The sequence below is a fragment of the Mesitornis unicolor genome, unplaced genomic scaffold (assembly GCF_000695765.1).
Source record: "Mesitornis unicolor isolate BGI_N332 unplaced genomic scaffold, ASM69576v1 scaffold678, whole genome shotgun sequence".
NCBI lineage: Eukaryota > Metazoa > Chordata > Aves > Mesitornithiformes > Mesitornithidae > Mesitornis > Mesitornis unicolor.
This window is the reverse complement of record NW_010203626.1, coordinates 61,496-72,200: the sequence shown is the minus strand read 5'-3', so window position 1 is coordinate 72,200 and position 10,705 is coordinate 61,496. Positions and strand designations below refer to the sequence as shown.

Sequence of the window (10,705 nt, the reverse complement as noted above, 5' to 3'; positions counted from 1 at the left end):
GAGAGAGAGAGAGGGAGGCTTTTAAATGGCTTTGAGGAGCGGTACCTTGGAGGTGGGGCCGTGCCGGGAGGCTGGAGCGCCTTTGCTTATCGTGGCCGGAGTAGTGTACGTATTTTGTTTTGGTTTTTGTTTTGCTTTTCCTCCTCATTTTATGTGCCGTGTTTTAAGGACAGGAGCCGGTAGCGCTGCTGAACTCCTGGAAGATGTGGGTTAAATGACCCGCTGCTGCGGAAACTCTTAAGGGCTCCTCGGCTTTGCCTTTAAAACATGGGAAGAGAGAGGTGGCGTGTGCTTGTTCAGGTAGTTCGAAAGAGGTAGTTTAGCTCTGCTCGCTTTAGTGTGCTTGGTTTTAGTTGTCTTTAACAGAAATGTGCTCACTGGTAGGTATTTATGATAAAACAAGCCAACAGCACATTTCAGACTGAGTAAGAGGTTAATGAAAATCGTCGTGCATGCAGTCAGCAAGTAGGACTCAATAGGCTGATTTCTGTTCTGGACTCTGCTGTGTTTAGGGGAGCTCCATTTAATTCAGCATGCATCCATCCTCTTCACGTGTTGTCGTTTGACAGGAAAAAATAACCCCCCTAAACGTTCTGGTTTTTGCATGCACCTGCCTTTGCAAATCCTCACTCCCCAGAGTCCTGCGTGCTGCTCTCACGGAGCCGAAGACGCTCGGTCTGTGTCCAGAGCCCTGCTATTTATAAGACTTGGCAGAGAGGGGGAGGAGGAGGAGGGATGCAGCACCAGGCTGTTGTTTGCCTTTTGCATAAACTACTGAGACAGGTTGCATATTGTTTGAGATGTTGCATCGGTGGAGGCGTTGAGGGATGGTGGTGGGGGGGGGTAGAAGTGCAGGAGCTGAAGTGTTCCTAATCCTTCTTCTCCTAGGAACTGTGAATCTGTGAAGCGCTTCCCTCCGATGTGAATGCAGTGTCCCCTGTGGGATGCAGTAGGTGATGCCCAGCTCTACTGCAATGGCAATTGGAGCTCTCTCTAGTTCGCTTCTCGTAACCTGCTGCCTCATGGTTGCCCTATGTAGTTCCACCATACCTGTACAAAAACTGGCCAAGGCTCCAGACAAACAGGAGATAAAGGCGAGCCAGGAAAAGAGGGATCACACATCAACAAGGGACAGCCAGACAGGCCCAGGGAAAATGAATGAGATCGGCAGGAGCGGGAGGGAGGAGGGCAGCAGGGACTGGAAGAGCAAAGGAAACAGGAACTACTCGAACAAGGAGTCCTGGACTAAGCAAAAGCAGGCTTGGAGCAGCCAGGGGACGAGCAGTAAATCCGGGAGCATTCAAGTGCAAGAGCAAAGGGACGCTGCTCCCGAAGAACCTCAGGTGGCTGAAGATTCGTCTCTCCCTGCAGCTGTTGCGAGCGCCACTCCCGAGCCTCCCGAGGAGTACGCCTACCCGGACTACCGTGGGAAAGGCTGTGTGGACGAGAGCGGCTTCGTCTACGCCATCGGGGAGAAGTTTGCACCGGGTCCCTCCGCCTGCCCCTGCCTCTGCACGGAAGAAGGCCCGCTGTGCATACAGCCCGAGTGCCCCAGGCTCCACCCTCGCTGCGTCCATGTGGACACCACGCAGTGCTGCCCCCAGTGCAAGGAGAGGAAGAACTACTGCGAGTTTCGAGGGAAGACCTACCAGACCCTGGAGGAGTTCATGGTAAGGGCTGAAGCCAAAAGTCGTGTTGTGGATCCGTCTGTCATCTAATGAAGCATTATGTTCTTTAAGTGCTTTCTCAGAGGGCGTTCTGGGTCTCCTCCTCACCTTTTCATTTCTGTGCAGATGCTACTTCTGCAGTGCTGTGAAAACATTCCCCTTAAACATGACCTTTCTTGCTCTGCGATACTGTAACATTTTTAAAAGAGGGAGCTGATCTTTATTAATTCCTTTGGTATTTACAGTAAAAAATGCTACTTGAAAGGATGCTGGTCAGTGGTGATGTGGATTTTATGAGAATTTCCAGCATTACTTTTGTTTCCTTGTTTAACTATTAACTGTGAAACTTCTACCTTTCAGGGATCGAGCAGGATTTTCTGGGCTGACTTCTATTCCTAGTAATCAGTCTGTGATGATACCTTTTTTGTAACAGTAATTTCTCTCATCCTTTTTTTACCATTTAAACTGTGCTGCCTAGGTTGCGTAATGTTTGCTTTCTGAGAATGACTATGGGCCTTCTTTTTAATAAGAGCATGATTTGCAGTCTGGATTACAGTGATACCTAAGCAAAGGACTTGAAAAGCTTTATGTCTAGGGAAATCCTTTTAGAATAGGGCATTTTTAGCACCACTGTGCAAGGTCATTATCATTTAAAATGCAACTTATTATAGTGCACTGAAAAGTTTCGGAGTTAAGGCCAATCTCCTGGCTGCTTACCTTCCCTTTTCCCCCTGTAGTATTTTGTTGTGGCTGTAATCTGCAAGCAGGCTCTAAGAATTTGCTTGCAAGTGACTGTTAGGCTGGTTCAAAACCAATTTCTGAACATAACAGAGTTTTTTGAGCTGAATATGTTGCAGGGGGTATGAAATCCAGTTCAAGGTTCTGGCAGCTTGAACCCATCTCTGGATGGAGAAAATATATTTGTGATGGCTGTGAATAAGTTGTGACCTTGGCTTTCTGTGATATTTGTGTTCTTGGAAACTTAAATTCAATTCATAACGTCTTTCCACATTCTTCAACTAAACAATTACTCTCTCTGGAATAAATCACAGCTTTTCCTCTTGTTCTCTTTATGCAGTAATGTGTATATCATTACTAATTTTTCAAAGCATGGCAGAAAGCATCGTATCACTCTCCTTTATCCATGTTACTCTCAAGCTTTGGGGTGGCAGTTTTCTGCTTTAAGAGGGAGAAGGTACTTTTTTAACAGCAGCTAGTTGGCATGACCTTTTTGGAAATGGATTGTGAGATCCTTCCTTTTCCACAGAAGTTAATTCTGAGGTGTAGCCAAAACAGTGATACTTCTGCACCTCTTTAGTGTAGGTCTCCCTGTCAAAGTTTTAAAGGCTTCTCCCTCATGCTCTTCTAATGAGTTACATTTCTTTGTCTTTATATAGTGGCATCATATTAATGGCTGTAAAGCAAGCCTAAAATTCTTTGTGTTAAGTGTTTAGTGAGAGCATAAAACTGTAGGGCTCCTTGTTACATGGGAACATGGCTGGCAGCCTTGGTAAAAAGGGAATGCTGAGTGATGACATTTACAGAATCGTTCTGAAAAAACTTTGGCTTTCAGCTTTCTTTTTAACTCCACCCAGCCTTTAGCCCTTGAGTTGATACCTTCCTGTAATGAAACATCAGTTCCCTTACCGTTTTGTGTTAGCCAGCTCTGGAAACACGAGTGAGAAAGGATGCCTGCTCGGGATGCACAGGGAAAGTTACCAACACAGTTCGGCAGTGGAACTGCAGCCTGTTTATTTTGACGTGCAAGGACCTTGGTTTTCAGTTGAGGTCCAATGTTGGTTCCAGTATTGTGAGTGCAAAACTGTATATGGGGCAGTTTGCCCATGCCACTGCAATAAGTGGAGGTGTCTGGTGAGGTAAGGTACAGATTGCTGCTGCTCAGTGGAAGCTATTGCAAATGCACGTAATTGCACATGGTTTCAAAGGTCATTTTACAAGTTCAAAGTTGATGGTCTTAGAGAGGTTATTCATATGCTATCTCTTGATTAAGGTCAAGGAAGAAGTTACAAATGGATAGCGATCTGATTTTTCCCTGTGCCTGCACCTACTATTTGTGGCAAAGTGTACCAGACATCACTGGAGGAAGAAAATGGTGACCTTCTAGCTTTTAAGTTAGGTTATCTGCACAAACATTTATGTATAGATGTGTAAATATGCATGCAAGTTTGGGAGTTTGCTTATAAAAAATTCATACATGGCTTGACAAGGCAAAAAATTGCGCTGACCGGAGCTGGTGCTAACTTGGAAGCTGAGAGTGCCAGGGAATGGGATATTTGATGCATTTCCTTGCTTCACAGTCCTTCCTGCAGGCTTTGCTTGTGTGTGTGTGTGTGTGTGTGTGTGTGTGTGTGTGTGTGTGTGTGTATGCACAAGTTTTTCTCTTTCCAAAAAGGACATGGATGTCCACACACAGGTGTGGCGGAAGGATGAGATCTCATAAAGCTGTTTCCATCAGCACCACTCTACTCTCCTATGGGTATCGTGAGGCAGGATGGCAGAGGGATCACAGCATCCACACGAGTGGAATTGCGAGCACAAGCCTTAGTTGGTGAAGTGCAGTAAGGATAAAATTCTTCACTGGAGCTGGAGATTGCTGAGCACATGCTCCACTGGATGTTTTTCAGTTTTATATAAAGTAATAGCCTTACAAGAACCAGAAATTCTTTTCAGAAGTGTAATATGGTTGGTAAAGACCAACATTTTTTGAAAGTTGTTGCTTCATGTGTCTCCTTTAGAATTTCTCTGCTAGCAAAATTTGTATTTATTTGTGAATAACATGGAAATCTGGAAGCCAACAAGCCCAAATGGGTTTTGAAACATCTGTGGTATTTCAAAGGCATAGAGAAGTAAAAACAAGGCTGATATGTTTATTCTTGTCAGCCTAACCCCATTCATGTTCTCTTGAGTTGTGTTAGTAGCAAGAGAATATTAATAAAAATTCCAGCACAATAGCAAATCTGTTTAGGATTATGACTGACTTTTTTTTTTTTTAACTTGGATGTTTCCAAGGCTCAAGGAAGCAAATGTAGATTATATACATTTTTTAATTCATTTTTTTTGTTTGGTTGGTTTTGGTTTGTTTTGTTTTTTTTTTAACTGAAGTTTGACATGTGGAAAGGGGGAAGAGAAAGCTCAAATTACTTTGAACCAGAACTCCAATGAGTGTAAATGATTTGTCACTTCTGAATGGTGACAATTTACACTAAGTTGCTAGATAAGCCTATTACCCCTACTAAGCTACAGTTTACTCATGCCCCACTAGTGGGAAATATACCTGTTTACACAATGGTGTATTTGCTCTTTTACAACATCTGCAACTCTATTTATACATCTGCTCATAAACTTCCCTTTAAACAATTTTAAAGAAGTTGTTTTGGGTTTGTTTTTTTTGCCATCTGTGCTCTGTTTTCTACAGGTTTTACAGCTGTCTGGTGAATACTTAAGACTTCTGTGCCTCTTGTTGTCTTCTCACAGTTTTTGCATAGGCAGAGCTGCTGCTACTGTGTAGTTAACAGCTTCATCTGTAGCCCACAAGAGACGTGGTGTCACTGGTCTTCAGAGAGAGGTTGATAGGTCGCATTATTTCCGGTCCACCGTGGTTATGTCAGATGGGCTGAGTGTGAGTGCAGCTGGGCTGGTTGTTCCTTGCATTGGCTGCCCTAGGAACTGCACCGCAGGGAATGCGGTCACGTTACAGGAGTAGAGGAGAGGAAATGAAGGACCAAATGTGTCTTTTCATTCTGATTATTTAGCTGTTGCTATATGTACACATTGTGTTACTGTCTCTCTCGCTAGTGATGATTGTCTCTGAGTATTAAGCTGCCATTAAGACGTGGAAAGAAGTGGGGTTTTTCTGCAGTTCCTGCTACATTCCAATGATATATAAAAAGCAATGCACTACTGTTTAGTCTGAAGATGAACAGATAAAAGTTGACACTAATACCATTTTAGCAGCCACTGTGGTTCACTTACATGGCTGAAAAGAGTTTTGTAGAAATAAGCACGTGGAGGTGTTCCCCTGCTACCATTGCTCATATTGGTGGATTGTACAGATGATAGCACTTATTAAAGGTATACTATATGTATTCCCCTGAAATCCTCTGATCTATTACACAGGAAGGGTGTATTTATTCTTATTACACAGGAAGAATTTACGACTGCAGTATCACATTAACAGTGTACTCCGTTCATGAAACGTACAGTCTTCAAATGTATGTGCTCTATAGGACAAAAATGCATTATTCTGAAACATCATTACTGGATAAAGATTAGATCAATTTTTTTATCTTTTAATAGGATTTTCAATGGTTCATTAAATGGCTTCTTGTTCTAGGAATTTTAGGTTTCTGTCAAATTTTGAACTTCAATAAACAGCCTACTTAATTAGAATATGTTTATATTTTATGGATGAGAGATTTTAGGAATAACATCTGTGTGCTGTCTTGTTTCTTGATCGTCATCAGATACTCTAGGTTTTACATCACTTTTGATATTGAATGGCACAACTACTAAGTGGAGTCCTGACAGAGGGAGTATCTGTTGTTGTTGGTACCAGGTTCATCTGATCTCATTGAACTGTTATCATTGGCAAATTTTCAACTTTTTCAAGTGATGGTAAAAAATGTTGAAACCAATTGAAAGCTGTAGGTTTGCATTGTTGAGCCTGATCCTTGGAATGGAGTTCTAGTAGCATTCATCAAGCAGGATTAATTAAAGAAAAAAAAATCCTCCCCAAAAAAGCGTGTTTTCATAAATAATTTAGTATTGATTCTGGAAAGAACTCCAGAGGGAAGGATTCTTGCTATTGTCTTACAGATAGTTAGGAGCTCACGTTTGCAGACACTCAAAATTTCACATGCAGCTCAAATGATTACCTGGAATCACATAATAACAGAATGGTTTGTGTTGGAAGGAACCTTAAAGCTCATCCAGTCCAACCCCCCTGCCATGGGCAGGGACACCTCCCACCAGACCAGGTTGCTCAAAGCCCTGTCCAACCTGGCCTTGAACACTTCCAGAGAGGGGGCATCCACAACTTCCCTGGGCAACCTGTGCCAGTGTCTCACCACCCTCACAGTAAAGAATTTCTTCCAGCTTTCCTGTAGACACCCTTCAGGTGCTGTAAGGCTGCTATCAGATCTCCCCAAAGCCTTCTCTTGTCTAGGCTGAACAACCCCAACTCTCCCAGCCTGTTTTCATAGAAGAGGTGCTCTACCCCTTTGATCATCTTTGTAGCCCTCCTTTGGACCTGCTCCAACAGCTCCATGTGCTTCTTATGTTGAGGGCCCCAGAGCTGAGCCTCTTGACTCTGAACACTGAATTGAAAACCTCCTCATCTGCTGACACTCAGCTTCTGCAAGTGAACAGGGCAGCTTATAAATAATTACAGGACAAAGTTCTTGCCCCAGAGCTGTCAATAAAAATCTGCAGTACTGGGCTGTCAGCCTTGTAGCATTTTATAAACGTATGGTGTGGTATTATTCTGTGTAGAGTTTAAAGCAAAAAGAAAACTGGAAGTGAGGAGCTAGCAAAGAATGCCTGAAATAAATAATAGTAATAAAAGCAGAAAGCAACACAGCAAGAGACCCTATTTAGGCTTTCTAAGCAGAGGGGATGGTGTGAAAAGATATGTGAGTGCATAAGCTAGTAACAACCCTGGCAGGTGGGAAGAGAAGTGGCAAAGCATGGATGAGCATTTAGTTGGAGATGATGCTGTGCAAGCATCAGCATGTTTGAACATTGGAAGTGAGAAGGACGTGAAAGAGGCAAGCAAGCAGAGAATGGATTTGAGGAGAAAGTGTTATGGGGCTGCCTAAGAAATAAGAAAATGAAACCAGATTATATGAAATTTAGACATCGGGGTGGTTCTTCACAGAGAATTTTGTTATTATTATTAGAGGTTACTCTGCTTTTCTTGGAGAAATTCAGTGGGTGGTTGTTTGGCACCAACTGGAATCTAGAATGAAAAAGAGTCCATGAGAAACAGCCTGATCCAATTGTTAACCTTAAGTAAACCTAGAATCTGCATGGATTATGGATTTAAGAGGATCACGAGTAATAACATTCAGCTGCATTTTCATCCTGCACTCTGAGCATGGATGCCAGTGTGTAGTTTGGAGTACAGCAATGAGATCTACAGCATACCGTTCATTGCTGTTTAAAACCCTTGGTTCCTTCTACCTCCAGCTCTTTGTGTGGTACAAGGATAATAGAGGTACCATGTGCAGTGCCTGGTCCGGAACACTGAAGAGGACAGCTGGAATTGTACATGTGGCAAATGCAGATGTTTGAAAGTCCCTTTTTTTCCTGAGTAGGGCCTTTATTCTTTTTGTTGGGAATTAATTTCATTGAAGTAGATCATTCACATAATTATCACATGGTACTGCTATTTTACAGAGTTCTTCAAAACCAGTAACATTTCAGTAAGTAAAAAGGATCATCTGTTTTTTTGCTTCACACCTTTCTTTGAATTGCAGTTTCTTTTCAGGAAGTCACAGATATAAGAAAAAGAATAGTCCAAACACAGTTAACCTGGTTTTTTTCCTGACTTTTCTATGAAAATTGTAGTTTTCAATAAAATGCAGCTTCCTGCTACCAAAAAGCTTTCAAAATTGAAAAAACTGCAATAAGGATTCCCATTAAAAGAAGTAATATGTTTCATTTAGCAAAGTTTTTCATTTTTTAAAATACATTTTTTTCTATTTTTTTTTGAACTTTTAACAGAATTAAATGAAATTTCGTCTAAATTATGGATTTTTTTTGCTGGAATTTTATTAGAAATGGGGTAGAGAAATTTTTGCTTTATTTGTGTTGAATGTCTGAAGTGTCCTTGTACCCAAGATCCCTTTGACTCCCCCATTTAGGGCAAAGTTTCAGAGCAGAACCTGCCTCTTTTTATGATGTGATTCTGTAATTTTGCAGGAGCCCAGCCTCACTTTCTACATTATTCAGACCACCAAAAAAAGCTTTTTTTGAAAGGGGGGGAAGAAAAAGAGATAAGGAAAAGATGGGAAGGCAGGCACTGCACACTTTAGGAGAGTATTGAGTGGAAGAGTTACAAGATGGATGGCTTTGTGTTTCAGGTTTCTCCATGCGAGAAGTGTCGCTGTGAAGCCAATGGTGAAGTGCTGTGCACTGTCTCCGCTTGTCCCCAGACCGAGTGCGTGGATCCAGTGTACGAGCCTGATCAGTGCTGTCCTATCTGCAAAAATGGTAAGTGACTAGAAGGGGCCTTCTGTCAGAGAGATCCACTTTGTTCTGTTCTGCTTTTTGAAAAATAATTCCAGTATTTTCCTTCTTCCCCAAAGGGAAATGGAGAAGAGTTGTGTGTGGGTGGTGTCAGCCCAGTGTGAGGAGTTAGATCTTCCCTTGGCTGGGATGGACTCAATTATGACCTACAGGGATTTTTGTTACCCAGGAGACAATTAGGGTGTTAATAGCAGTTATTCATGTGGCTTCAGGATGTAAGTTTTGCATGAGCTCATTGTGGATATGTTTTATATAGGAACACAAAATGGAACTCCTGCTTTTCATGTTATCCACCTTTTGGTGTGAGCAGTAAAAGTTACTTTTGTTCTCCTTTCTTATTTGTTCCCCTTTCAGAGATTCTTTTTCCCTTCTTTTTTTTTTTCCTGAGGCAACTCAAATGTACCTTATTGAGCTCATTTAATTTTCATAACTAAATGAATTAAACTCCCAAGTTTAATTGAATATTTTTCATAACTAAATTAGACAGAAAGTCTCTCTATTCCCAGCAAGGGCTTGCATTAGATCAAAGTCTTGGTCTATTTAGAGGAAAAAATTACATGACACACTAGCTCATCACTTATAAAGCAGAAATGATAATTTATTAATAGAAATGAAAGCTGCAAAATCTCAAATGAAATTATATTTAAAAGACATCTAAAAATACTCAGATAATTTGCAGCCAGGTATTATTTCTCTAGAATAGGTAGGTTCCCTTACATTAGCTAAAACAAACTGATTAAAATTGTGGAAAAGCTAGGGGAGGAGAGAGTGCACAGCATATGCTTTCCACAAATTCAACAGTAGATGATAAGGGATAGTTAATTGCATTGGAGGAGATTCATTTGTATGGGTATAAAAGTAATTGCTTCACATCCCTTAATTGGTTGTTACAACCCTGAAGGAATTTGTTCTCGGCTGTACAGCTTAAGGGCACTCTGCTTTTGGAGATGAGGACAGGCATTTTTTGAGGCATGTAGGGACAGTTCCTGAAAAAGGCTGAATCTGGGAGCTGGTGGAGTGACAGCTAGCTGGTCCAGAGGATCCTTTAGTGCTTGTTTGATGGCCAGAGCCTTCCAACATGCTCTCGGGCTTTTTGTGTGCACCTCACTCTGCTGCGGTTCCCCAGGTTGGAGTGACACTTGATGGTCAGAGGGTCTGTTTTCAATATCAGGGATGGAGTTACAAGCATAACATGTCAAGTTGATGTGGTCTTTCCCACTGAATTTCTCCAGCAGTGTTAACACTGAAGCTGGATTGACTTTCTATAGGTGCATGTTCTCCCACCAGCGTCAACGTAATGCACAGGTTGCTGTCTCCCAGCAGTGGCTTGCCTTTGGATTAGAGTGGTACAACAGTGCGGGCCTTGGCTTGGCTGTTTGCATAGATCCCCTGACATATTTCCCAGAAATGGGGCCTTTTAAAAAAATTGTCCATAAAACATGTCTTAGCTGTGAGGAGGCTGCCTTCTCTCGGAGCACTAAAGCTGGATTCCCTGAGTTCTGCCTGCAAGAAAAGGCTGGTCTTGTCCTCAGCAACTGAATCCTCGATATTACTTGTATATTCCTTGGGTATAACCATAAGCTGGCATCCCTGACCCAGTTTCAGGCCAAGGTGACCAGAGCTGCCTGTTTCCAGTGAGCTGTACTGTCACTTCTCTGCATGTCAGAGAACCAAGAGTGGCTTTCCTTGTTAGCTTTTAGATGAGGAAAAAAGCCATTAACAATAACAACAAAATCAAGATAGTTCAGAAGAAGCTCAACTTTTCTGGT

At 42.1% G+C, this 10,705-nt stretch overlaps 1 protein-coding gene across 1 annotated transcript in view; it reads left to right on the top strand.

Annotated features, from left to right (window-relative positions):
* Positions 1 to 956: 956 nt before the first annotated feature.
* Positions 957 to 10,705, top strand: part of VWC2 (von Willebrand factor C domain containing 2) — a 57,894-nt gene continuing 48,145 nt past the window's right edge. The window contains exons 1-2 of the mRNA XM_010190752.1: positions 957 to 1,670; positions 8,771 to 8,900. Of these exons, the coding sequence (XP_010189054.1) occupies positions 957 to 1,670; positions 8,771 to 8,900 (844 nt within the window). The remainder of the gene's footprint in view (positions 1,671 to 8,770; positions 8,901 to 10,705) is intronic.